This window comes from Ailuropoda melanoleuca, chromosome 1, assembly GCF_002007445.2.
Source record: "Ailuropoda melanoleuca isolate Jingjing chromosome 1, ASM200744v2, whole genome shotgun sequence".
NCBI classification, from domain to species: domain Eukaryota; kingdom Metazoa; phylum Chordata; class Mammalia; order Carnivora; family Ursidae; genus Ailuropoda; species Ailuropoda melanoleuca.
The window spans coordinates 171,609,358-171,636,524 of record NC_048218.1 but is presented as its reverse complement, the minus strand read 5'-3'; the positions used below and the strand labels follow the sequence as shown (position 1 = coordinate 171,636,524).

At 37.3% G+C, this 27,167-nt stretch overlaps 1 protein-coding gene across 3 annotated transcripts in view; it reads right to left on the bottom strand.

Annotated features, from left to right (window-relative positions):
- Window positions 1–26,933, bottom strand: part of SEPTIN7 (septin 7) — a 116,302-nt gene extending 89,369 nt beyond the window's left edge. The window contains exons 1-2 of one of the 3 annotated variants that reach the window (XM_011224199.3): window positions 26,721–26,933; window positions 25,286–25,287 (exon numbers count right to left, since the gene is read on the bottom strand). In XM_011224199.3, the coding sequence (XP_011222501.1) occupies window positions 25,286–25,287; window positions 26,721–26,781 (63 nt within the window). In that variant the 5' untranslated portion in view covers window positions 26,782–26,933. Of the gene's footprint in view, window positions 1–10,707; window positions 10,713–25,285; window positions 25,288–26,592; window positions 26,633–26,720 lie in introns of those variants that run through there. The other 2 variants (XM_002918653.4, XM_034670436.1) reach the window with 2 other exon arrangements.
- Between the last annotated feature and the right edge of the window lie 234 nt (window positions 26,934–27,167).

Here is a 27,167-nt window from a genome sequence, read left to right as displayed (position 1 = left end):
AACTGTGGAAAAATCAACTTAAATACAATATCCAGTAATCTCAGTGTTTAACTTTTTTAACCTTATTTCTAGAAATCAATGATATTTGAAGAACAAGATGCTTCAAATAGGTCCCAACTGATAGATTATTGGAACCCTTAAGAATGCTTCACCTTCTCTTGCCATTTGTTCCGGTTCCAAAGAATAAAGTTATGAAAATCTTGGCATCTGAAATCCATTATTGTTTTTAAAAGTCTGAATATTAATATGTTTTAATAAATTTTCCAAAAGAAGAGCAGCAATTTATTTTGAAAAATGCCAAATATACATTTCCATAACAACGACAAAATTGAGCAAGGAGAATTGTAACAGAAAGGAAGCCTGACAAAACTCAGAATCTGAGGAAAACTAAAACATACCCATGCTAAGATGTACTACAAAACTTCAACTTCCCTCATCTTTACAAAATGAGATTCAACCCCAAACTACCTTAATATCACCAGAATTCTATTCCTCCCCTTAATAACTGCAATTAAAAAAAATATTAGGCTACAAATATCCAAAGTTTTTATCCATAACTTTAAATTTCAAAGATAAACATTTGGTCTTAATTAACATCAAGTTCAATTTGTGCCCTTTGGAATTTAAAACATACATATATTGTACACAGTTTTACACATGGACAAAAATAATTTTCTTCTAAAATTTAAGCAATTCTAAATACAAAAAACTACACACTACAAAACAAAAGGATATTGATACATCATTTCACTTGTCTACTCCTTAGTATTCTTAAAAGCCTTACATCACACACATAGATATAACTGTCCAGCACTTGCTTAGTCTTACATAATCCAATGGAAAAATTAAAGAATGTCACCATTTAAATGGTTTAAATATTTTAAATATAACTGGTATTAAAAATACCTAGATTCCAGATTTAATATAACAAGAACACTAAAATGTTACAAGATCGCATGGGTATGTCCTAAATATTGGCTTTAATGTCCTCTCATCCTAACCTTTTGAAAAGTTCATGTCTTAGCTTGCCTGCCCCCAGCTCCTCCATTTTAACTGAGATGAGCAATTATGTACTGATGAAACCAACTTTTATTTTCTCTATTCTGGATTCCTAGTTAATCTGCTTAAAATATTTTAATATTTAATTCTATGAATACATTTAAGAATAAGATAACTTAAAATTTAAAACTTTTTCTTTACTCTGAACTTGGAATCTAGATCTCTACCTATATAGAATTACTCTCTCATTCAATCAACATACTTACTGGACCTTCACAATGTATGTAACTAGCAATCAGGTACATAAAAATTAATAAAAACAAGATCCCTGCTTATGAAACTAAGAACCTAAGTCAGGTAAGGTAGAAGGCAATTATAATAACACAGTGATAAAATATCATCATCTAGGCAACATGAAGGATGGCTATGAGAAGAAAAAGGCGGGGGGGGGGGGGGGGGGGGGGAGGCGAGCTTGGTCCTATTCTGAGGTCAGGGCCTTCAGATCCCGAAGGACTAGTAGGCCTTAGTCTGATGAGAAATGTGGGTAGGTGCTGGAAAACATGGGTCTCAAGGAAACTAGCTGGTAACTGCAAAGGCTCAAAGCAAAAGGAGAGCATGATTCTCTATGAGAACTACAAATTTAATACATCTCAGTTTCAGGGTCTGGGCACTATATAACATAGGAAATTTGAGCAAAAGGCAGATCATGAAGGATTTTGTTAGCCACACTAAGGAACTTAGATTAGACTTCATCTTGAAAGCTTATGGAGAGCATTAAAGGACTTGAAGCATAAGAATGCACAATCACATTTATTCACATGCAGAATCGCATTCTTATTTTAGAAAATTACCACTAACAAGAATATTGAAGATGAACTGTGGAGTTTTCAGAATGACAGCAATCCCAAAAGCTGCTGCAGTAACCCAGGGAGAAGATCAGGATTTGGGCCAAGAGAGAAGTGAGGATGAAGAGAAACAGAAGCTATAAAATTCTACTGTCTATTAAGATACCCACTAGCTACACGTGGCTATCAAAAACTTGAAATTTAGCTAGCCTCAATTGAGATGTGCTGTAAGTGCAAAATACACCCCAGATATTGAAAACTTAGTATGAAAAAAATTATGAAAAATATCTCAATTTTTATAGTGACTGCATGCTGAAATAAAACTTCAGTCATACTGGGTGACAAAAAATATGAACTAAAGTTAACTGCACCTGTTTCTTTTTACTTTTTAAATGTGGCTACTAGAAAAGCTTAAATTACATATATGACTTATATTAATTTCTACTGGACAGTGCTAGTTAGATATTAATGAGACGAATTTCAGGTCTCTAAAACGAACCTGGGGGAGTGTTAAGATTGAGATTTCTGAATTTAGGTTTGAACAACTGGATTAAGGTGGTACCAATCATTAAAAGCAGGAATCACTTGAGTTTAAGCTGCTAACTGGACTTTAGGGAGACAAGTGTCTAGTACACAGCTTGCATATACAAAAGCTATAAATTCTAGAAATGTCTAGAGAAACAGACAAAACATTTTAAGCCAACAACACTTAAATGGTATGAAGGCCATGGGTATGAATCCAAACACAGTACACAAAGTAGGAAGCAGGCCAGAACCAACCAACACTAACATCCCACAACCTCCACAAATCTAGAAAAAGATGAAAAAGGGTGAGGAAAAAAGTAGTTCCTAGAAGCAGTTCAAGGAGGTCAATTGTAGTGGCCTTCCTCAAGAAGTGGTCAACCAAATGCTCTGGAGTGGTCAATATAAGATACAGAAGAATCTACTTATCATTATCAGCCACCTTTGTCAGAACAGGGGAAAGATAAAAGAAAAACGCACACTGAAGTAAATAAACAGTCAATAAGTGCCGTGAATGAGTATAAACAATTCTTTCCGAACGCTTGAACGCTTATCTGTGAATACGGTAGAACCTGGAGAATAACACAAAGTCAAGGGAGTGTTTTAAGAGAAAAAAAAGAGAGAGATAGTTGCACCCATTTAAATGCTAATAGAAAAGATCAAGTAGACAAGGGGCTGAAAGAAAGGTAAGTTAGGATACAAAGTTCTACAGTGAGGGATGAGGTTTTCTCTAAGGGCCAGAGACAAAATCACGTACTAATTCTAAGGAGAGGAGGACCAGGGAATATTAAGAGGTAAAACATTTGAATGAACAACCACAAGAATAGCGAGGAAGACTAGGAATCCATAGGAGAGAGCCAAGCAACTCTATATGCAGGTTAAGGCTGAAGGCCACAAATCTGTGTGAATATATCCCGGAAGCCATAGTATCTTTTTGTCCAGTAGCATTCTGCAACTTAAGTACAAGTCAATAGGCTGGACCAGTCATTTGAAACTGTTATTTTGCAGAAAGTGTGCACAAAACTACAAGGGATCGCCGGAGCTGACAAGTAGAGCTGAAGTGATCGAGTGAACAAAAATGAAGAGGGTCAAGGATGAAAGGTAGGAAACAAGGAAATGAGACAGCTAAAAGAATGTGAACTTGTGGTTAGAATGGGCCATACAATTAAGATTCTAGAGGTGGAACAGAAGTGCCAGATGATAACCACATGGGACCATTAAAATGATGGCCCGAGCACAACCTAGAAATTGTGAGGCTAAATTACTGAACTAGTTGTACACATGGGCACTAAAAATGCCCCAGAATGATGACAGAGCTTGGGGAGGAAAGGAAAACTGTGTTTGGTGCCATCTTTAATGAATAAATAGAACCTGGCAAATTTAAAAAGGGTGACAACATGCTGCTGTTACACAGCATAGGCTTTAAAGAAGCAGGGCTTTTTTATTTTTTATTTTATTTTTTATTTTTTTTAAAGATTTTTTTAATGTATTTATTTGACAGAGATAGAGACAGCCAGCGAGAGAGGGAACACAAGCAGGGGGAGTGGGAGAGGAAGAAGCAGGCTCCTAGCAGAGGAGCCTGATGTGGGGCTCGAACCCATAACGCTGGGATCACGCCCTGAGCCGAAGGCAGACGCCCAACCGCTGTGCCGCCCAGGCGCCCCAAAAGAAGCAGGGCTTTTTCAAAAGGAAGAATCGTCTATGGGGCGCCTGGGTGGCATAGCGATTAAGCATCTGCCTTCGGCTCAGGGCGTGATCCTGGAGTTATGGGATCGAGCCCCACATCAGGCTCCTCCGCTATGAGCCTGCTTCTTCCTCTCCCACTCCCCATGCTTGTGTTCCCTCTCTCACTGGCTGTCTCTATCTCTGTCAAATAAATAAAATCTTTAAAAAAATAAAAATGAAAATAAAAAATAAAAGGAAGAATCATCTAGAGTCTAGATCAGCACTGCCTAATAAAAGTATAAAATAAATCAGATATGCAATTATAACTATTCCACTAAATACATTAAAAAACTGAGAGTAAAAAAAAAGAATTTAACTTTAATAATGTGTTTTAACCAATGTATATGCAAACACTATTTCAACATGCATACAATATAAAAATTATTCTGATTTATTTCACATATTCATTGCTCTGCATCCTTTTCATTCATAATAATCTTTGAAATACGCACACTTCATTTAGGACTAGTCACATTTCAAGTGCTCAGGATCCATGTGGTTAGTAGATAAAGATATACAAAGTAGATAAAGATATACAACATTTCAAGGTTATAAAACATTTCCATGACGCCAAAAGATCTCCTGGAGGACAAAATGAAATGAACAGTAGTACCCAGTACTGGGTGAGGATGCTGGCAAATAAGTACTCTCCTACATGACTGGTGGAATATAAATTTAAATCATTTCTCTGAAGAGCAATCTGACCTCACAGACCAAAAGCGTAAGTTTTCATGGTCCCAGACTCAACACATTCCACTTCCACATATTTATAATTTTGAGAATATATTTAAGATTTAGCTATAAGAACATCCAACAAAACATAGTTAATAATAGTGAAAGACTGTAAAAACTAAGTTCCAAAAACAAGTGAAAGAAACAATATATCATGGTATTCCCATACATAAAAATACCATGATTTTAAGTTTTAGAAGAATAAGCACGAGAGATAACATCATATTAAGTGAAAAAACTGTTTATTAGACAGTTGACACAGTATTATGTACCTTTAAACATTCTCTTGTGTGCACAATGGAAAACAAAAGGATATAGACTGGAGTGACAGTAAAGAAACTGACAGAGTAAAGATCTCAGAAAATTCTCTCCTTTAAAAGCAACGAGAAAACTGTCAAAACCAACGTCTTCAGAACTCTGGAAATTAACAAAAGACTTGCAGCAATCCACAGAGCACTTATTCAAAACAAGGGGGGTGAACCTGGGTACCTGGCCCATTCTCTTCTCCCCTCCTAGCTCCACAGCTTTGAAAACTGACAGCATACAATCATGGCAAAAAATCAGCATCTTGACAGCAACTGGAAAAGGCAGAATAGGCTCTTTTAAAGCCCCATTCCCAGAGAGCTATCGTTATTTGGCCTGTCTGGTGTTTCCCTCAAAGACTCCATAAATAACCACAAAGATAACCAGAGAGTTTGGTGACAACACATGGCAAAGAAAGCAAAATTTACAGAAGGTCACCAAACAAACAACAAACAGCAATAAGAAACCCTGGAAGGAGATCTGACCAGAGTTGCCACGTTGTATTATTTAAAAGGTCCAGTTTTCAACAAAAAATGAGACATGCGAAAAACGCAAGAATGTCCCATATAAAGGGGGGGGTCAATCAATAGAGACTATTTCTTAAGAACACCCAGACTTTAAGCAAAGGCATATTTACCTTAAATATGTTCAAAGAACTAAGAGAAACCATGTCTAAAAAAACTGAAGGGAAGTATGAGAACAATGTTCACCACACAGAAAATATCAATAAAGAGAAAGTATTAAAAAGAACTAAATAAAAATTCTCAAGTTGGAAAGTTCAACTAAAATGAAACTTCAGCAGAGAGGCTCAACAACATATCTGAGCTAGCAGAAGAATCAGCAAATCCGAAGATAGATCAAAAATAACATTAGTCATAGTCAGTCTCAGAAAAAAGATACAAAAAAGAATAAAGGAAAAAAATGAGCAAAACCAGAGACATAATCAAGTATGGAACATAGTCAAGTATACCAACATATACATAATAGGAGTCCCTCAAGCCGAAGGAAAAAGGGAGGTGAGGAAAGAGAAAGAAGGGAAAAGCAAGGAAAGAAGGGGCAAAAATTATGTTTGAAAAAACAATGGGAAAAAACTTACCAAATTTGGAGAAAAACATTTGTCTACACATCAAAAGTTCAAAACCTCAGCAAACACCACAAACAGGATTAAATCAAAGAGAACTACAACTAGACACATCATACTCAAACTGTCAATCATGAAAGAGCCAGGTGACCATTACAGACAACTCTCCAGAAGTATAGCTGACATCCCATCAGGAACCAGAGACCAGAAAGTAGAGGGATGACACAGTTAAGATGTTAAAACATAAAGACTGTCAACCAAGAGTTCAGTATTACTAAAAGTATCTTTTAAAAATAAAGGAGAACTTGAACACATTCTCCAATAAACAAAAACTGAGAGAACTCAAAATCAGATCTGTCCTACAAAAAATACTAAAAAGAATCCTTCAAACTGAAACAGAAGGGTCTTACACAATACCTCCAAGAAATGTGTATCACTGGTAAATGTAACAAGTAAATATAAAAGATACTATAATTTGCTTGCAACTTTTCTTCTTTTACCTGATTTAAAGAACAACTTCATGAAGCAATAATTATAAAACTGTCTTGAAGGGCTTATAATCTATAAAGATGTAATTTGTATGACACTAATAGCACGGAGATAGGTAAATACGAAACTTTATAAAAGCAAAATTATTGTATTCTACTGAAACTAAATAGGCAATAACCCAGATTACAATGCTATAAAATCAGACATTAACTGTAATCCCAACGGCAATGTCCCTGCCAGACATACACATAATCTCAAAAGAATACAGCATAAAAGGGGGGGAGGATAAGATGGTACATTAAAAATATCTACTTAACAAGAAAAAAATAATTCAGAAATAGAAAAAAGAAAAAAAATCAATAGAACCAGAGATGCTGATAAGATATAAGATATTTAGAAAATAGCAAAATGACAGATGTAAATCTTACCTTTCAGTACTCACATTAAATGACACAGAATTAAATATTCACTAAAAAGGCAAATATTGGCTGAGTAGATTAAAAACCATGACCCAATTAAATGGTGCCCACAAGAAACACTTTTTAGAATCACAGACACAACTGCCTTGAAATAAAAAGGATTTAAAAAATAAAGAGAGAGCTGGAGTGGCTACAACACAGATGCTAAGACAAAATTGATACCACAGACAAGGATACTTAATACTGGTTGAAACATCAATTTATCAAAACATCAATTTATAATAATTGCTATAACAATTATAAACATATATGCTCCTAAAAACAGAGCACCAAAATACACAAAGCAAAGACTGACAGAATGAAAGGAAGAAATAAGAGAATTCAACACTAAGAGCCTGACTTCAATACCTCACATTCGAAAATGGGTTAAACAACTACAAAAAGATAAATAATGAAACAGAAGACCAGAACATAGCAACTAGACTTAACATATGTAGAACATTGCATCTGAAACCAGCAAAATACATTTTTATCAAGTGCATATGAAATGTTCTCCAGGACAGACCACATGTTAGATGTCTTGGTCTCAATTTTAAAGGGCTAATATCAGCTATTGTGGGCGTCTTCATTCACAAAAGAATGAAATTATAAATAACAAAAAGAAATTTGAAAAATTGACACCTGTGGAAGTTAAACATTACACTCTGACCAATGGGTCAAAGAAGAAATCACAAAGGAAACTATAAAATTTGGGATTAATAATACTACTCATTTAGGGGCGCCTGGGTGGCACAGCGGTTAAGCGTCTGCCTTCGGCTCAGGGCGTGATCCCGGCTTTATGGGATCGAGCCCCACATCAGGCTCTTCCTCTATGAGCCTGCTTCTTCCTCTCCCACTCCCCCTGCTTGTGTTCCCTCTCTCGCTGGCTGTCTCTATCTCTGTCGAATAAAGAAATTTAAAAATCTTTTAAAAAAAAATAAATAATACTCATTTAAAAAAGCACAACATACCAAAACTTATTGAATGCAGCTAATTCAGGGCTTAGAGGAAAAGTTATAGCTGTAAATGCCTGTGCTAAAGAGAGGAGATCTCAAATCAATTACCTAACACTTACCTCAAGAAACTAAAAAAAGAGCAAACTAGATGCAAACCAAACAGACACAAAGCCTAGAGCAGAAATAAATAAAATATATGACAAACATAACACAGAAAATGAACCAAACCGTAAGTTGGTTCATTGAAAAGATGAAAATCTGACAAACCTTAGCAAAGACTAATCAAGAAAAAAACAGAAAACAATAACAAAATTCAAAATGAAAGGGGGCAAATCACTACTAACTTTACAGAAACAAAAGAGATTACAAAGAACCCTATGAACAAGCGTATGCCAACAAAGCAGATAACCTCAAGAAATGAAAAAATTCCTAGAAAGATACAAACTACCCTAAACTAGCTCAAGAAGAAAAAATCTTAAGTCCTACAAAAAATAAAGAAATTACAGGGGCACCTCGGTGGCTCAGTTGGTTAAGCGGCTGCCTTTAGCTCAGGTCATGACTCCAGAGTCCCAGGATCAAGCCCTGCATCTGGCTCCCTGTGCAGCAGGGGATCTGCTTCTCCCTCTGTCCCTTAACCCTCTCTCTCTCTCAAATACATAAATCCTTTAAAAAATAAAAACAAAAAATAAAGAAAGCCATCCCACACAGAAAAGCCCAAGTCCAAACAGTTCCACTAGTGAATTCTACCAAATGTTTAAAGACGGCCCAATCCTTCAAAAACTAATCCAAGAAACAGAAGCGGACAGAACATTGCCCTGTTTTACCCTGTTACCAAATCAGACAAACACATCTAAACAACAACAGACAAATACCCTTTATATACATGCAAAAACCATCAACAAAATACTGGCAAACCAAATCCAGCAATATAAAAAAGAGTATATGCTATGACCAGTGGAATTCATCCACTGATTGGTTCTACATATGAAAACTAACCAATGTAATACACCATATTAACTAAATAAAGCAGTAACAATAACAAAACACATGATCATCTCCAAGAGATACAGAAAAAGCACTTGACAAAAAACCCAACACCCTTTCATGATAAACACACTTAACAAACAAGGCATAAAAGGGAACTTCCCCAACCTCATAAAGCATATCTAAGAAAAACCCACAGCTAACATCACACTGAGTGGTGAAAGACTAAATGCTTTCACTCTTCAGGAACAAGACAATGATGTCTAGTGCCACTTCTACTCAACACTGTTCTGGAGGTTCAAACCAAGGTACTTGGCAAGAAAAAGAAATAAAAGGCAACCAAACTGGAAAGAAGTAGTAAAACTATCTCTATTCACAGATGAGATGATCTTATAAATAAAATACCTTAGCGAATCCACTAACACACACACACACCACGAACTAATAAACTGCACGAAACAAGATCAACAAAAACTTACTTCATTTCTATATGCTAGCAAAAAACAACCTAAAATGAAACTAAAAAAAAAATTCATTTGTAATACCATCAAAAATAAAATACTTAGGAATAAATTTAATAAAAGAACAAATATTACACATTGAAAACTATGAAACACTGTTCAAAAAACCAAAGATCTAAGTAAATGGAAGCTATTCTGCATTTACAGCTTAGAAGACAGTTTTGTTCAAATGGTAATTCTTCCCAAATTGATACACAAGGCCATGTGTATTAAAGTCCCAGTTGGCTTCTCTGCAGAAACTAACTAACCCACTAATTTATGTAGAAATTCAAGAGACACAGATTAGCCAAACAATCTTGAAACCATACAACGGTAGAGGAGTCGCACTTCCTAGTTTCAAAACTCATTTACAAAGTTATAGTCATCAAAACAGTGTGGTACAACCATAAGGAGGGATGTACAAATCAATGGTGGAAATATACCCTTACATTTTATGGTTAACTGTTCTACAAGGTTGCCCAGACAACTTAAAAGTTTTTTTCAATAAAAGATGCTAGGACTACTGGACATTCACATACGAAAGAAAGAAAATGGATACCCACCTCACACCATGTACAAAAGTTAATTCCAAATGGATCAAAGATCTAAATATTTGTAAGATCTAGATCTATAAAACTCTTAGAAGAAAACAGCTGTAAATCTTCATGACCTTGAATTAGGAATGGTTTAAGTATGACACCAAAAATACAGCAATAAAAAAAGATAAACTGGACTTTATCAAAATTAAAAATGTGCTTCACAGAATACTATCAAGACATGGAATGGCAGAAAATATTTGCAAATCGTCTATCCAGTCTGCGCTTATATTCAGAATATGTAAAGAATTCTTACAACTAAATAAAAAGGCAAATAACCTGACTGAAAATTGGGTAAAGCACTCAAATATACACTCTTCCAAAGAAAATTTATAGAAGTTGCCAAAAAGCACATAAGAACATGCTTAACATCATTAGTCATTAGAGAAATATAAAACCACAATGACAGCACCTCACAGCTACTAAGATAATTAAAAAAGACAGACAATGTCAAGTGTAGACAGATGTGGAGAAACTGAAACCCTCATATATTGCTGGTGGGAATGTAATATACCACAGCTACTTTGGCAAAGAGTCCGGTAGTTCTTCAGAAAGTTAACACACAGTTACCCGTTGATATAGCAATTCCACTCCTAGGTATATAGCCAAGAGAATAAGTCCACACAAAAACTTGTACTTAAATGTGTACAACTGCATTATTCACAACAGTCAAAAAGTAGAAAGAACCCAAATATCCACCAATGGGTGAATGGATAAACAAAATGTAGTATTAGCTATATAATGAAATATTGTTCAACGATAAAAAGAAACAAAGTACTAATACATACTATAACATGGATGCACCTTGAAAACATCATGCTAAGTGAAAAAAGCTAATCACAAAACACCAAATACTGTATAATTCCATTTATATGAAATGCCCACAACAGGCAAATCTATAGAGATGGAAAATAGATTAGTGGTTGCCAAAACCTGTGAAGCGGAGGGAATGGAGTAGTAATTACTAATAGGTACGGGGTTTCTTTTTGGGCTGATGAAAATGTCCTAAAATTAGTGGGATGGCTGCACGACTCTATGAATATACGAAAACAACAGAACTGTATAATTTAAAGGGGCGAATTTTATGGCACATGCGAATTACATCTCAATAAAGCTGTTAAAGAAGCAGGTATGTAGTATCTACAATATACTACCTTTAACCTATAGCTTGTATATTTCCTTTCTTACATGTATCTCATTTGTGCAAAAAGACAGGAAGAAACTAAAGAAGAAACTAATGACATTGGTTACCCATATAGATGGGTGGAAAAGTGACAGAAAGGGGAAAGGAGGGGCGCCTCGGTGGCGCAGTCATTAAGCGTCTGCCTTCAGCTCATGGCGTGATCCCAGCGTTCTGGGATCGAGCCCCACATCAGGCTCCTCCGCTGGAAGCCTGCTTCTTCCTCTCCCACTCCCCCTGCTTGTGTTCCCTCTCTCGCTGGCTGTCTCTATCTCTGTCAAACAAATAAATAAATAATCTTTAAAAAAAAAAAAAAAGAAAGAAAGGGGAAAGGAGAATAGGGTAAAAGAGATGAGAGGTGGGACGGATACTTCTGGACATACTGTTTTATAGAGTTGACTATTAACACCATAGTAATGCTTCACATATCCCAATAAAAAATACCCCACATCAGCCAAGATGTGAGAAGAGCTCAAAATGGACTTGAAACAGTAACAAATGAAACAAACTGTATTTCAAATGAATAACAGAATTGGACAAATATGTAATAAATTGTGGATGAGAGCCAGGTTGTTCACTGTTGGGAGAAAGGATTCACAAGTAAGGGGGAAAAAAGGCTAGACTGAACCTTGTGTTAGTGCAGGGTTTCTGGAATCTGAAGACAAAGTGTCAGATTAGTTCAGAACTACAAAAGAACTGGTTTATCAGGATGAATTCATGGTTTTTAATATAAATATACACATATATTTATATACACAGATACATATAAATATGGAGTATAAATATATAATTTTCCAGCTCTACCTGCTCCAAACACCTAGGACAAAGTCTCTGCAAGGGGCGCCTGAGTGGTTCAGTGGTTCTGACTTCGGCTCGGGTCATGATCCCAGAGTCCTGGGATCTAGCCCCATACCAGGCTCCCTGCTCAGTGGGGAGTCAGCTTCTCCCTCTTCCTCTGCCCTTCCCTGCCGCTCATCCTCTCTCTCTCCGTGACTCTCTCTCTCAAATAAATAAAAATCTTTAAAAATAATTAAAAGTCTCTACAAAAGACTCAGAGAAAGTTGTATTCAAATAGACTACTTAATAATAATATTAAAAAGAGAAGTTAGATTTATCTTTTTAGTCACAAGGAGTAAATGAGAACTTCTGAGTACAAATATAAAAAAGACCAGATATATACAAAAATAGCAAGAATAAAATTAATGGTCACAGCTATTCAAAGATGAAATGTGCTTCCTCAGAAGGTAGTGAGTTTCTAATACAGGCTAAACCAGCTCTATCCATCAGACATACAACACAAGCCACACATGCAATTTTAAATTTTCCAGTAGCCACATTTTAAAAAAGAAAAAGAAACAAGTAAAATTAATTGTAATATTTTTCTTTAACTCAGTATATTCAAAACATTATTTGTTCTGTTTTTTATTGTTTTTAATTTTTATTTTATTTTATTAAATTATTAAATAATGTTTAAATAAATTAAAATGATAATAAATTATTATTTTATTAAATTATTAAATTATTTATTATAATTATATATTATATATAATTATATATAAATATAATAAAATATATATTATATATAACATGTTATATAATATATAAAATATATTATAAATTAAATTATTAAATTAAATTATTAAATTATTTAAAAATAATTAAATAAATTATTTTATTAAAACAAAACATTATTTGTTTTGTTTTTTGAGTAACTCAGTATACTCAAAATATTATAAATATAGTCAAAACCAAAACATTATTTCAACATATAACCAATATAATCAATAAATCAATAAATAAGACATGTAATATTCCTTTTTTCAAAGTAAGTCTTTTCAAAATCCTCTGTGTATTTTACCCTTATACCAAATCTCAATTCAGACTAGACACATTTCAGGTGCTCAACAGCCATGTATGTTCATGGCTACAGTACTGGACAGGGCAGGGTTACACAGACACTTAACAGGTATGCTGCAGAGGAAATTAGAGCACTTTCTGCATAATTACATTAAATAACTTGATACATCTTCCAATCCTGAGATCTTGTAAAAATATCAAAAGAATAACAAAAGAAGTATCAAGAACATACTCAAAATTTTCAAAGCATTAACTTGATTTCATTTTAATCAGTCACCATTGTGCTTTATACACTCATGACATACAAATACACACACACACAAACTCTGTATTTTACTAGAATTCATTCTGAACACAACATAGCAATTTCATCTAAGAATTCATATTATTTCAGTATACATCTCCCAAACTGCTTCTTAAAAGACATCAAAGCCATTTCTTGTCAGAATAGCAAATCTCATGACTCAAAAAATGTTTAACGGATATTCATCCTAGTTTTGCTTACCTAATAAGAAGAAATCAATAAAAATATTACGTTTTTTAAAAAAAAATTTCTACAGCTTATCTATATTCCAAACCATATAGGAAAACAGAAATTCAATTCTTCTTATGGACTGAATTGTGTTAATATGTTGAAGCTCTAACTACAATGTGATTATACTTGAAGATAGGGCATTTAAAGAGGTAACTGAGGTTAAAGGAGGTCCTTACAGTAGAGCCCCAATCACATCCAACTGGTCCCCTTATAAAAGGAGGAAGAGATACCTAAGGCATCTCACTCTCTCTCTCTTCACGAACAAAGGAAAGGCCATGTGAGGACACACTGAGAAGAAGGCAGCTGTCTGCAAGCCAGGAAGAACTTTCACAAGAAACCAAACCTGCTCACACCTTGACCTTGGACTTCCAGCCTCCAGAACTGTGAGAAAATGAAAGTCTGTTGTTTAAGCCACCCAATCTGTGATAAGACAGCCCTAACAGAGTTATATAAGTCCTAAGAAAGTACTTCTAAAAAATTGTATTGCAGGGGTGCCTAAGTGGCTCAGTTGGTTGAGCATCAGACTCCTGATTTCATCTCAGGTCATGATCTCAGGGTCTTGGGATCAAGCCCTGAGTCTGCGGGCTCCACGCTCAGTGGGGAGGCTGCGTGAGATTCTCTCTCTCCCTCTCTCTCTGCCCTTCCCCTACCATGCCCTCTTTCTCAAATAAATAAATCTTTAAAAAAATTGTATTGAAAACCAAATTATATTACTGTTGAAATTATTCATAAATTATGATAAATATATCTGTATGTTCATAAATTTACTCTACAGCCAAAGATTTTAAAAGCCTGCCTTAGTGAGCTACCGAAGTAACCAAAATAATTGGTATCTCAAAACTATAAATTCTAATTTTAACCCATAACCAAGGCCTTCAACTTACATTTCATTATAAAAAAGAATTCTATTCAAGATCAGTACTATATACACAATAAAGCTAGAGAGCAGTAGGGAGCTCAAAAAAGCACGCCACACATCGCAATACTGCAAATACTAGCCAACCAACAATATCTGTAATATTAAACATGATAATACATAAAAAATTAACTGTGCTATTACCTACTAAAAGCGTATCTTCTAGGAGTTCAAGGAAAGGAAAGGATCATCAAAGACCCTGGGTAATTGGGAAAAATTTCCCTGAATGAGTAGTTTTGAGCTGGGCCTTCCTTAATGGATGGATGGGACTTCAAGATAGATAAGAACGGCATAAGCAGAGGCAAAAATACAAAGAATATGACTCAATCTGGGTAGAAGAAAAAAGTCCAACCAAGGAAAACCCTAAAATGATTGCCTAAGTTTTTAATGACAGAACACATAAGAGAATAATAAGGCTGTATAAATATAGCTAGAAATCTGAATTCCAATATCTGCTGTAACTTAGAACTATACTCAGGTGGGTAAATTACATAACCTTTCGGAGCCTTAGACCAGGATAACATCTTTACGAGGTTACTGCAAGGTGTATGTGAAATATTCGGCACTTCACATATAATGAGTATAATAAATGATGGTCATTGTAGTGGTTGTGCAATAGATGAAAGCTATTATTAAAGCCTCTGGACTTTTATACTGCAGATAAGTGATTCCCAAAGTTGGCTGTAATCTGAAGCATCCGGGGAGCTTGATAAAAACAGAGATACCTGGGCCTCAGCCTAGAAGTAGGGGATAAGAATCGTGCTGGTAATTTGTTATATGGAATCCACTACTGACTGACTATACTTAGAACACCCATCCTTCAATTAAAAACAATGGAATCTCCCAGCCCTACCCAAAAACTTTCAAGAAAGATTCCATTTAAGATGTTCCCATCAAGCATAAAACTCCTCTTAACTCCCTTTGTGCTAGTCAGCACTAATGTTGATGGTGCATTTACCTCATATAACATGTTGTATTTGCATGTTTGTGGTATTATTTCTGCATTTCCTCCACGTTAACCAAATATTTAACTTTCAAGAAGTTAGGAGCTGCAACTTTTCAACAAGTTTAAAATTATTCCAAAATTTCAAAAAAAGAAAAAAAAATTACATTTGTGTAATTATCATGTTAACAGCACAGCACCATGGTCAAACGCAAACGTAAGTATTTTTGATGGGTCCGCTTGCCAGCTAAGTCATTCCAGTTATCTCTCAGGCTCACAGCTGAATTTAAGCAAATCATAAAGTAACTCCTAGTTGTACTGTATTAGACCAACTGTAATATTCTAACACAAATCCTAAGACAGGATTGACTACAGTTCTATCTAGGATCACTAATTTCATCCCTTCATGCCAAGTTTTCATGTCTCCAAACTTATGTTTACTCAATTCACCCTTCTCAGCAACAAGAAAACTAAGAGACTATAAACTGTCCTTTGAGAACTAAGGTCTTTGAAAATTACACAGTGACTATATAAAGAACTTTTTTTTTTTTTTAAGATTTTATTCATTTATTTGACAGAGAGAGAGACAGCCAGCGAGAGAGGGAACACAAGCAGGGGGAGTGGGAGAGGAAGAAGCAGGCTCCCAGTGGAGCAGGGAGAAGCGCTTAACAACTAAGCCACCCAGGCGCCCCTATATAAAGAACTTTTGCAGTTCTTTTCTATTTGCACATTATTTTATATATCCACGGAAAAGGAATCATTTCCACTTAAATTTCTTTCCTTTTCACTCAGCATATCAATTCTACAGACTATAGATGGGAACCAGAAATGGAAATCTAACTCAATGTTTAACAGAATGCAGACCTTCAATAAAGAAATGAGCCAAGAAATAAAAACTGAGCAACTACAACACAGAGAATTTTAACAGTAAACTAGATAGCTACAGACTTCAAGGACAGAAGAAGGTAAGTACATCCATGAGAGCAGAAATATGTGAAAAGTTATACATTGTTAAAAAACAAGAACTACTCGCATTTGCGTTATTTAATAGCCCCATAACTCACAACATAAAATCAAATGTTCCTGATGGTGCGTTTAATAAGTTCAGTATATTCCACTGGAAGTAGGAAAGCTAATCAGTTTACACATAACAAATATCTCTCTCCAATAATGTAAGAAGTGTAAATTAAAACCAGTTTAAGGTACTAAATTAACAAATACCCTAGGAAAATAACGGGAAGGCAGAAGAGGTTTGTTTAAAAATATTATTTCAGGGGGCGCCTGGGTGGCACAGCGGTTAAGCATCTGCCTTCGGCTCAGGGCATGATCCCGACGTTATGGGATCGAGCCCCACATCAGGCTCCTCCGCTATGAGCCTGCTTCTTCCTCTCCCACTCCCCCTGCTTGTGTTCCCTCTCTCGCTGGCTGTCTCTATCTCTGTCGAATAAATAAATAAAATCTTTAAAAAAATAAAAAAATAAAAAAATAAAAATATTACTTCAAATACTACTTAAAATTCTAAAATATTGAAACTACACAATGTCTCAAAATAATAAAATGGCTACACAAATCAGCATATCAACATTAGAACACTATATACATATTAAAATAATCTGCATATAGACTAATATGCCAAAAACTATTTTAAATATTAAGTGAATAATACCCTGGTTTTGTATAAAATTTAAGAGTTTACAGAGTACTTTTACTTATATTACCTCATAACGTATAATTCACATCAGAGGTTATCAACTCTGGTTGTTCACCAAAATTATCTAAAATACTTAAAATGCAAATTTTTTTTTAAAGATTTATTTATTTATTTATTTGACAGAGAGACAGCCAGAGAGAGAAGGAACACAAGCAGGGGGAGTAGGAGAGAAAGAAGCAGGCTCCCAGCGGAGGTGCCCGATGCATCCCATAATGCCGGGACCACGCCCTTAGCCGAAGGCAGACACTCAAGGACTGAGCCACCCAGGCGTCCCTAAAATGCAAATTTCTGAGGCCCGCTTCACACCTAGTGAACTAATAAGCTTCCAAGGGTGTTAAGCATTGAAAGTGCTTTCAATGTCTGACCAGGGGTAAGAACCACTAACCACTAATATACCTCTAATTACAACCATGAAAAAATATGTAATTAAGAAAGAACACAAATTAACCTTCAGCAACTGAAATAATTTAATGCCTTTTTTTCCTCCTGGTTAATCTGTTTAAATTCATCATAAAAGCAACTAAGCATATCTATTAAAACTTTTTTAAAATTAAAAATGGTTCATTCATTACTGAAAAAAATTTCCTCATATAGATCACCTCACATCCCAGAATGCTACATGTAACAAATTTTTACAACGCTACATGTACTACCCTGGTTACCTTAATAATAGCACAAACAGAAAGCACTAAGAAAATTGCTATGAAAATTCTGCCTCCCCTTACACAAATAATGATCTCACGCAAAGTATTTACAGCACTCTCTAAAATTAACAGTACATACCAAAATATTCCTCAAGAAGAAAAGAACTCTAATTACAATCTGTATGAACAATTTGAACATTAAGGATACAACATGTTATTCATGTAAAGAAACACTAGCATGGCCCTTAGTGTGAAAGAGCTACTGCTATGAAATGTATCAGTAGAAATTTTAAGTAAACATCTCAGTATTACCTAAGAAATTGGTGACCTCAGTCTGTTTAACTTTGAAGGACACTGAAGTTTCACACAAATAATTTTATTCCAATTTCCTTCAACTCTGCTCACCAAGCCACAAATACCAAGTCTTAAAAAAACAGTATCAACAGGAGCGCCTGGGTGGCTCAATCGGTTAAGCGTCCAACTCTTGATTTCGGCTCAGGTCATGATCTCAGGGTTTTAAGATCCAGCCCTGCAATAGCTCTCCACTGGCTGTGGAGCCTGCTTAAGATTCTCTCTCTCCCTTTCCCTCTGTCCCTCTCCCTAACTCTAAAAAAAAAAAGTACCAACAAATTTACTGACCAAATTACAGTACAGCTTTTAATCAATATGGTAGATTCAGTTAGTAAATGTAAAAATTCAAAGCACAGATGAATAAATTCACAATCTTAAAATTTTTATTTTCCATCCTAAAGGTCTCTCCTAGTATTAAGACTACCAGCCATGCATACTTAGATGTTCTCTGGGCCTCTCAATTTCATGTTTTAAATTACCTATTTCAGTACCTACTAATCACCCATTTACTCAGGTTCAGATACTCTGGATTCAATTATCCCCCACCTACATCCCCTCACAACCATCCCCTACACTTCATGTCCTTTGCCACTACCCTAGTTCTGTCCTTCCTCTTTTTTTAAAAAAAAATTTTTTTAAAGATTGTATTTGTCCATTTAAGAGAGAGTGAGCATGAGCGGGGTGGGGGGAGGTCAGAGGGAGAAGCAGACCCCCCACTGAGCAGGGAGCCCAACATGGGGCTTGATCCCAGGACCCTGGGATCATGACCCAAGACAAAGGCAGACGCTTAACCGACTGAGTCACCCAGGTGCCCCTGTCCTTCATCTTTCAGTCCTAAGACTGCTATGTTAATGTCCCTCAATTCACTGGCCCCACCTTGGTGTTCTAGCTATCCCTACTGGAATTATCATCATGATGTTCACGGTTACCATCCTTCTCCTTTTAAAATACTTCAATAAAGATCTTTTTAAAAATCCTCAGCACAGGACACCAGATCTCTACTTAGCTGTCTAGCCTCATAAACTACCATGAGTTCTCAGCCTAGAATAAGTATCCTTCCTCCTCCTCTGCCTAATCACTCCTATCTACCTTTAAAAATTTACCTTTTCCAATTTAGAAAAGGTATCCTGCTCTGTATTTCCACTATATACACTACATACCTTTAAATCGTATCACAAATCATTCACTAAGTAAATGCCAGGTAGGGAAAAGTGAACAACAAACAGTTCTTGACTTCAAGAAACTTCAAAATGAAGGCAGAAAAGTAAATAGTCAATTGCCATATAGTCTGATAACTTTTTTTTTTTAAGGTTTATTCAGGAAGAGAGAGAAAAGGAGCACAAGTGGGAGGGGCAGAGAGAGGGAGAGAAAATCTCAAGTAGACTTGGAGATCAGCACAGAGCCCAACACAGGGCCGAATCCCATGACCCCGAGACCATGACCAGAGCGGAAACCAAGAGTAAGATGCTCAACTGAATAGGCCACCTAGGCACCTCATGATAACTTTTTTTTTTAAAGCTAACATCTGCTGATACGTGAGGCTAAAAACTTGCCACATTATCATCTAATTCTCACTTAATTATCCAATAACTTTATGATTCCCACTTTACAGAGAAGGAAGCAAAATTCTGTTATTTGCCCAAGATTCAGTTAAGATTTAGACATGGGAATCCAGGTCTAACTCCAGAACCTAAGCTTTTAATCACCTTCTATTTCGACTGTCACAGCATTTAACTCAGTATCCCCAGTGCCCACCACACAGCACAAGGCAAAAGACATGTTTGTTAAATGAATGAAATTGAGTGTTGAAGTCCTAAGCTAGTAATGACTTAACATCAATACTACAACTTCAGCTGATAATGTCTTAATGCTCAAGAGCTCTGATATACTAAGACATGGGAAATAATCAATGTTCCAAGATACTCACCATGTTATGGTTTATAATAGCAAAATCCTGAAAATGAATGTCTTACCAGAAAAGGACATGTTAAATCACAGACTACCTATAATGGAATTATACAGCTGTATAAAAGAGTAAGAATACTCTTCATGTACTGATATGGAATAACCTAAGATACACTAAGTGGGAAAAATTAAAAGGTGAGGAAGAATGTGCGTCTGATGCTACCATGAGTGGGGACAGGAGGAATATATGTTTTTCGCTTGTATATGTAGAAATCACTTCCACCTGGGGCTCCTGGGTGGCACAGTGGTTAAGCGTCTGCCTTCGGCTCAGGGCGTGATCCTGGCGTTATGGGATCGAGCCCCACATCAGGCTCCTCTGCTATGAGCCTGCTTCTTCCTCTCCCACTCCCCCTGCTTGTGTTCCCTCTCTCGCTGGCTGTCTCTATCTCTGTTGAATAAATAAAAATTAAAAAAAAAAAAAAGAAAGAAATCACTTCCACCAGAAAACATAAAAGAAACTGTTAAATAGGTTGCCCGAAGAGGAAATTGGGTTACTTGAGGATAGGAGTAGAAAGATTTCACTACATACCTCTTTTTAACCTTTAAGATTTCACTACATATCTCTTTTTAACCTTTTAAATTCTGAACCAAGTGACTGTATTACCTATTGGACAAATATAAACTCCCCCATAGAATAAAAAGCATTTTCAGAAATGAAAACACAAACACTATGTAACATCCATAGGGCCATGGGCCATAGCTTTCTTGATTGCTACTATTTTGCAGTGTCTGACACTTTGTTGGTAGTCAAGTATTTGTTACATTTACAAAAATCTTAAATTGCCACTGCAGGAATATTTCAAATATATTTTACAAAGTAAAACTGGAAAAAATGGTTTTAATCATTCTGAGAAACAATCAGGGCCTATCCCAAGCCTACTGTTTATGAAACTCTGGAAGACTACTACAATCTGTATGCTTTTAGAAGTACCAAGATGATCATTTTATTATTATTTCATGTTTTCTTCACATTTCAAATCTTTCACAATAAAGAAGTTAGGGGGAAAAGACTTTAAAAAGCTACCAGAAAAACCACTTTAAATGAGTTGACTGCATATGTATTATATCTCAATGAAGCTGTTTCTTTAAAAAAATTTTTTTTAAAAAAAACTCATCTATGGACATAAGAAATCAGACCAGTGGTTACCTGCAGCAGTAGAGGGATAACTGCACAGGGGCACAAGAAACTCTAGGGTGATGGAAATGTTACTTATCTTTTTAAAAAAAAGAAAAGAAAAGATTTATTTATTTATCTAAGAGAGAGAGAGAGCACGTGGGGTGGGGCGTGGGGGCAGACGCAGAGAATCTCAAGCAGACTCCCTGCTGAGCACAAAGCCCTATTCAGGGCTTGATCTCACAACCCTGTGATCATGACCTGAGCTGAAACCAAGAGTCAGACACTTAAAGGACTAAGGCACCCAGGAGCCCCAAAAATATTCTTTATCTTGATTGGAATAAAAGCTACAAGGTATATGTATTTGTCAAAATTTATTGAACTGAGCACTTAAACCCTGTGCATTTTATTGTATGAAGGCTATACCTTAATAAAGTTACTTAATTTGGAAAGCATTTAAAAGTGCAGATTCCTCGGCCCCTCTCACAGACTGTGAATCACCGCATGTGTGGTGGGAACTAATTAATGTGCATTTTTAACAAGAGGCTGTGGTTGACCCTCATGTATAAGGTTTATCAATTATACTTTGGAAAATATTAACCTAGCATGTTATGAATCCAGCAACTACTGGTCACGTTTTACAAAAATTCATGAATTAAATGATAAACTTACATACACATACACACACACACACACACACACACACACACACACACGCTACCTAGGTGATTCTGATTCCCAATTTTGGGAAGTATGGTGAGAGCTCTAAGAGGAAGAATTATGGACTAGATGGTTAAGAAAGACTTCTTTCTTCTCCATCTCCTATGATCCTTCAAAGGATTCTCCATCACCTGGCACAGTGGTTCTCAATCTGGGGTGATTCTCTCCCCCCGCAACCCCATGACATTTGGCAAGGTCTGCAAACATTTTTTTCTCACAACTGGCAAAGTGCTATTGGCATCTAGTAGGTAGAGGCCAGAGATGCTGGTAAACATTGTACAACGCAAAGGAAAGCCTCCCAAACAATTATAAAACTCCAAATTACAATAGTGCTAAGTTTGAGAAATTCTGACCTGGAGCCTCACCTCTCAAATGAAGCTACCAAAAGTACTCAGTTGTGGCCCCAGAGGTAAACAGAACAGAATTAATGTGTCACCTCTTCAGGGGAGTCAATTTTTACTTCCAGACTGGTGGGGTGCCTTACACCGCATATAAGGCAAATAAATAAAATGCAAATGTCACATGAATAACTACGATTTTTTTTTAATTCAAAATAATGTGAACAGGAGCAACTTCAGGCTTTACTCCCCAACCTCAGGGGATACTTATTTACTCTCCTCAGCCTACAAGTACTTTTGAAGTTAAGAAACACTTGCCTAAATAAAGTACATAAACTTTAGAATGACAGGCAAAACCTCATCTTTAGCTACCTTCACTTAGACTTTTAGGGCTATTACTTACTGCAGCATAGTCTAATACAATGCTATTTAAAGTGTGATGTGTGGACCAGTGAGCCAGTCTGAACTGTTTTATCTGTTTAAAGCAGTGAAGTATAGAAACTGAGGACACAGAAATGGAAATTTTTACAGCAAAATAAGTTTATGTCTGTTGGATTGAATAAAAAACTGGTACTATATTTCCCCTTCTTTAAATTCATCTTCATTTCTTAAAATTTTGCAGTACTTTTCGCAACAGTATCAGTCAACAGTGGATTGGAAATTTTAAAAGAAAAAGGAAAGAAAGAAAAGGTCCTTCATCAGTTTGAAAAGCAGTATTTGAAAAGCAGTAACCTAACTGTATCCTTACTGATACAACTAGTAAGTGGTAACACCAGGATTTAAACCCACGTCTGCCTGACACCAAAGCCCATATTCTTAATCAGTATACAATATTTGCTTGTTATCATTTTGAACTCAAATCCCTATATGTAATCCTACCTCTGGAGAGCTGGACTGCACCAGGCACAAATCAAAAGGACTTTCTGTATGTCTGGCCTAAAGCCTTCAACACTGAAACCAAACGAAGTTACCTCCTTGGCCCCCTTCCCCCAGGCACATGCCCAAAATTTGGCTCTCTTGATTTCTGACGATACAAATGGAGAAGACCAAAATAAAAAATAAAAAATAAAAAATAAAGGCCTAGAGCAGAGTCACTAAACAATACTATCTTCTTTTGGGATACATCCTGGTTTCTCTGGCTTTTAGAGATGATGACCTCCTCTCTCAAGGAGTAGGTCCCAGGTCTAACTACACTCCATGTATGGCATACAGAATAAATAAATTCAAGGTAAGAAAAAGCCACATGGACTTAATAGCTTTTAAAGTCCTCCCTTATCACACCCGGGTGGCTCAGTCAGTTAAGCGTCTGCTTTCAGCTCAGGTCATGATCCCAAGGTCCTGGGATCAAGCCCCCTGACAGGCTCCCTGCTCAGGGAGGAGTCGGCTTCTCCCTCTCCTCCCCTCTCATGCTCTCTGTCACTATCTTCTGTCTCTCTCAAATACATACATACATACATAAAATCTTAAAGTCCTCCTTTCTCAGACCAAGATCTCCACACTATACCATAATGTTTAAAGACCTCTGACTTGACCCATCCATACTGCACATCCCCGTGTTTTCCTATTTTTGACAATTCTTAATAAAAATATTATAACTCAACCCAATACACAATACATATAAAACCAAATTTAACCCCCCCCAAAATTCATGCTAAGTGCAATGTACTGCTATGTTCTCCTTCTTTCCTACGTTTTAAAAATTATTAGAAGTCCACAAAATTGATTTCAAGATCCACTAGTAGGCCTCAACCTGCAGTCTGCAAAACACTGCTGTAGAGACCAACAGTCTACATTTAACACTATTCTCTCATGTGGCAAACCTAACCCATAATCATGCTACCTTAAAATTCTACTCCTCAAAAACACATTTTTTTCTACATCATTTTCATGGCACAATAAACCTAGTGTCATTTACAGTCCAAAATTAGTTACAAGGAAAACACACACACACAAAAAAAAAAGTTAGTTTTGCCTCAAAATTCAGTAAAATACATAAATGTTAAATTTAAAATCTTTCAACCTCTAATAAAAAATTGAAGAGAGCTTATTAGCTCAAAATTTAAGACATGGTTCTCAGCTGGTGATTTAGTCATAGAACAGAACTCTACTGGCAATTCCCAGAATAGAATCTATAGTGGGTATGTGTATCATCAAATTAGAATAAGTCTGAAACCAACCTGCTTTACCATGATCTTCACTCTGACTAGTCTAGGTCATCTGATCACCCCCCATTATTGAGACCTTGGAAACCACAGATCTAACTCTTCCTCCTACCCAAGCTAGTGTGTGTGTGTGTGTGTGTGTGTGTGTGTTATTGTTGTCATTAACCCTCTACAATTGCTCTAGCTTCTGTCAGGAGTCCTACCTTGTGTTAGACTAGCTCAGAAGTTCTAGCATAGACTATTTTAAGATTATTTCTATGGGGAAATGCATAAAGGCAAACAACCAATTTTAAAACAAACTTCTGAAACAATCTATTGATAACACTACCTTTCATGTAGTTAACAGACTGAAAACCTTATCTACCAATCAAAACCGGAAACCAAAAATTCTTAACTAAATTACGAAAATATCCTTTTTGTAAATTAAAATCTACTTGACATAAACACAAAATAAATTTCTATTATCAGTTATGATCTTCAGTTTTGTAAGCCTAACAGTGTGTGTGGTATTTTTAATAATTGTATTAAGAAGAGTTGGCTCCACCATGTTGTCCCATCACAGAATGACACAATGCTACCACATAAACCATCTTATGTGACTTCCACATTTATTTCAGAGTTCCACTCAACCCTATCTCCTCTAGCCCCACCCACTGAACAGCTGGGTGGGATGAAAGATTGTTTCCTGCCCTCCCCCTGCCCCTTCACTTGCTATTTGGAGGAATAGGGATCCAGGAGCAGTAACTAGCTTAATAACTGTTTTTATCCTGCTAAGGCACCATCCTTCAGTCTATCAGGATTCCATAAATTTCATCCGTACCTGTACACCTAATGCCTAAAAAGTTTCCTCCTCAGCTTGCTTTTATATACTTGGGGAGAGGGAGACGACGATGACTGACTGACTATACTCATCACGTAAGTATGTAAAATAAGTAAAATGCTTTTCAATCTAGATTATCTGTTCATTTAGAATCTCAAGGGCACTCAAGAAGGTATTCTTCCATCAAAATAACAAAGCCAAAAGAAATCTTAAAGTTTAACTATAACCATAAACTCGCCAAGTTACTTCAGTAACTAAGCAAACACCTGGACGTCACAAATTCTTTCCCTACACTATATTAAAAAAAAAGAGAGAGAGATTTGAAACAGTGCACTCTCAAAATGTAACTTAGCAAATGGAAATGCGTTAGAAAAATCTCAGTTGCTTATTTCCTACTATACACACAGTATGAAATGGAACTCAGGAGTGGAAAATGTGAATGAAATGGCCTTATTCTTTTTCCAATACGTGGGGGAGGAAAGGAAATGAAAAGGTTTCTGAAGAGAATAACTGAGAATACTGAAATATTTTCAAAAACTAATCTCCTTAAACATCTCCAGTATTTCCAACTCCCTCCCTTTTCCAGCGACCCTTCCCACCCTTCGGAGAGGGGTGGGAGCGCCCTTCCCAGGCGTTCTCTTTCCCCTTTTTCCTAAAAATTAAGCCCAAACCAGCTCCTTAGCCTCCGCACTCAAGCCTCGCCCGCCATCCACCGGTCTTCGGGGCCGCGCCTGGGGAAAGGAAACCCCGAAAGGCTGGGAGGCGGAGCGAGGAGGCGACGCGGCTGCTGGAGTCTCTGCAGCCGCCGCCGCCTCCACCGCAGCTTCAGCCTGGTGCATCCTTCTTCCTCCCTCCCCGCCGCCGCCCTCCGGGGCTGGCCCACACAGCACCCTCACCCGGGCGCGCACACACGTCCCCACCCTCTTTGCCAGGCCCACTCCCCACGAGGGGAGCTCCACCGCGGATGCAGCTGCCGCCGACCGGAGGAAACAGGGCCTCGGAAGCCGACGGGCCGGGCGAAGACAACCCCGCTCAGGCCGCTTCGGCGGGGCGGGTGAGGCCTCGGCTCACGTCTCCCCGGCTCCCCCCCCCCCCCAAAAAAAAAAAAAAAAAAAAAGCCCCGGGCCCGCCGCCGGCCCACCCCACCTCCTTCGGCCGCAGCTCCCCGCATCGCCTGAGGGCGTTCCCCCAGCTTGGTCTGGCGGCCGCAGAGCCCCCCCCCCCAAGTCCGGAGCCGCCGACCTGAGCCGCAGCGGCCCAAAGCTGAGACTCACCCATGGTGCTGCTGTTGACGCTCCTCTCCTCAGCAGCAGCGGATCTCGCACTGACCGACATCCCCTCCCCCCTCCGCGACCAGCCCGGGCGCAGCGCAGCCCGCCGATTCTCCAAAGCCGCCTACGCCGGTTCCGCGGCGTAGCCGCCCGGCGTCGCTGCCCTGCTTACGCAGGCGACAGCAGGCGGACTCCTCCACTGGCTCTCGCCCGACTCCCGCTCCCTCCTCCGCCCCCGCCCCCTCAGACAAGGCTTCCGGGCCTAGCCGACACCAGCTTCGATCTCGCGAGATTACTCCCTCCCTGCCCCGCCGCCTCTCTCCATTTCGAACATGATTTCATTGGCATCAGCGCTCTTTTGCTACCCTGCTTTAGCCGCCATGTTTAAATTGGCGGAATTTGTCGCCTCTGGGGTCATGGATAGTCAGGCCTTTATGCGTGTTTCTTTAG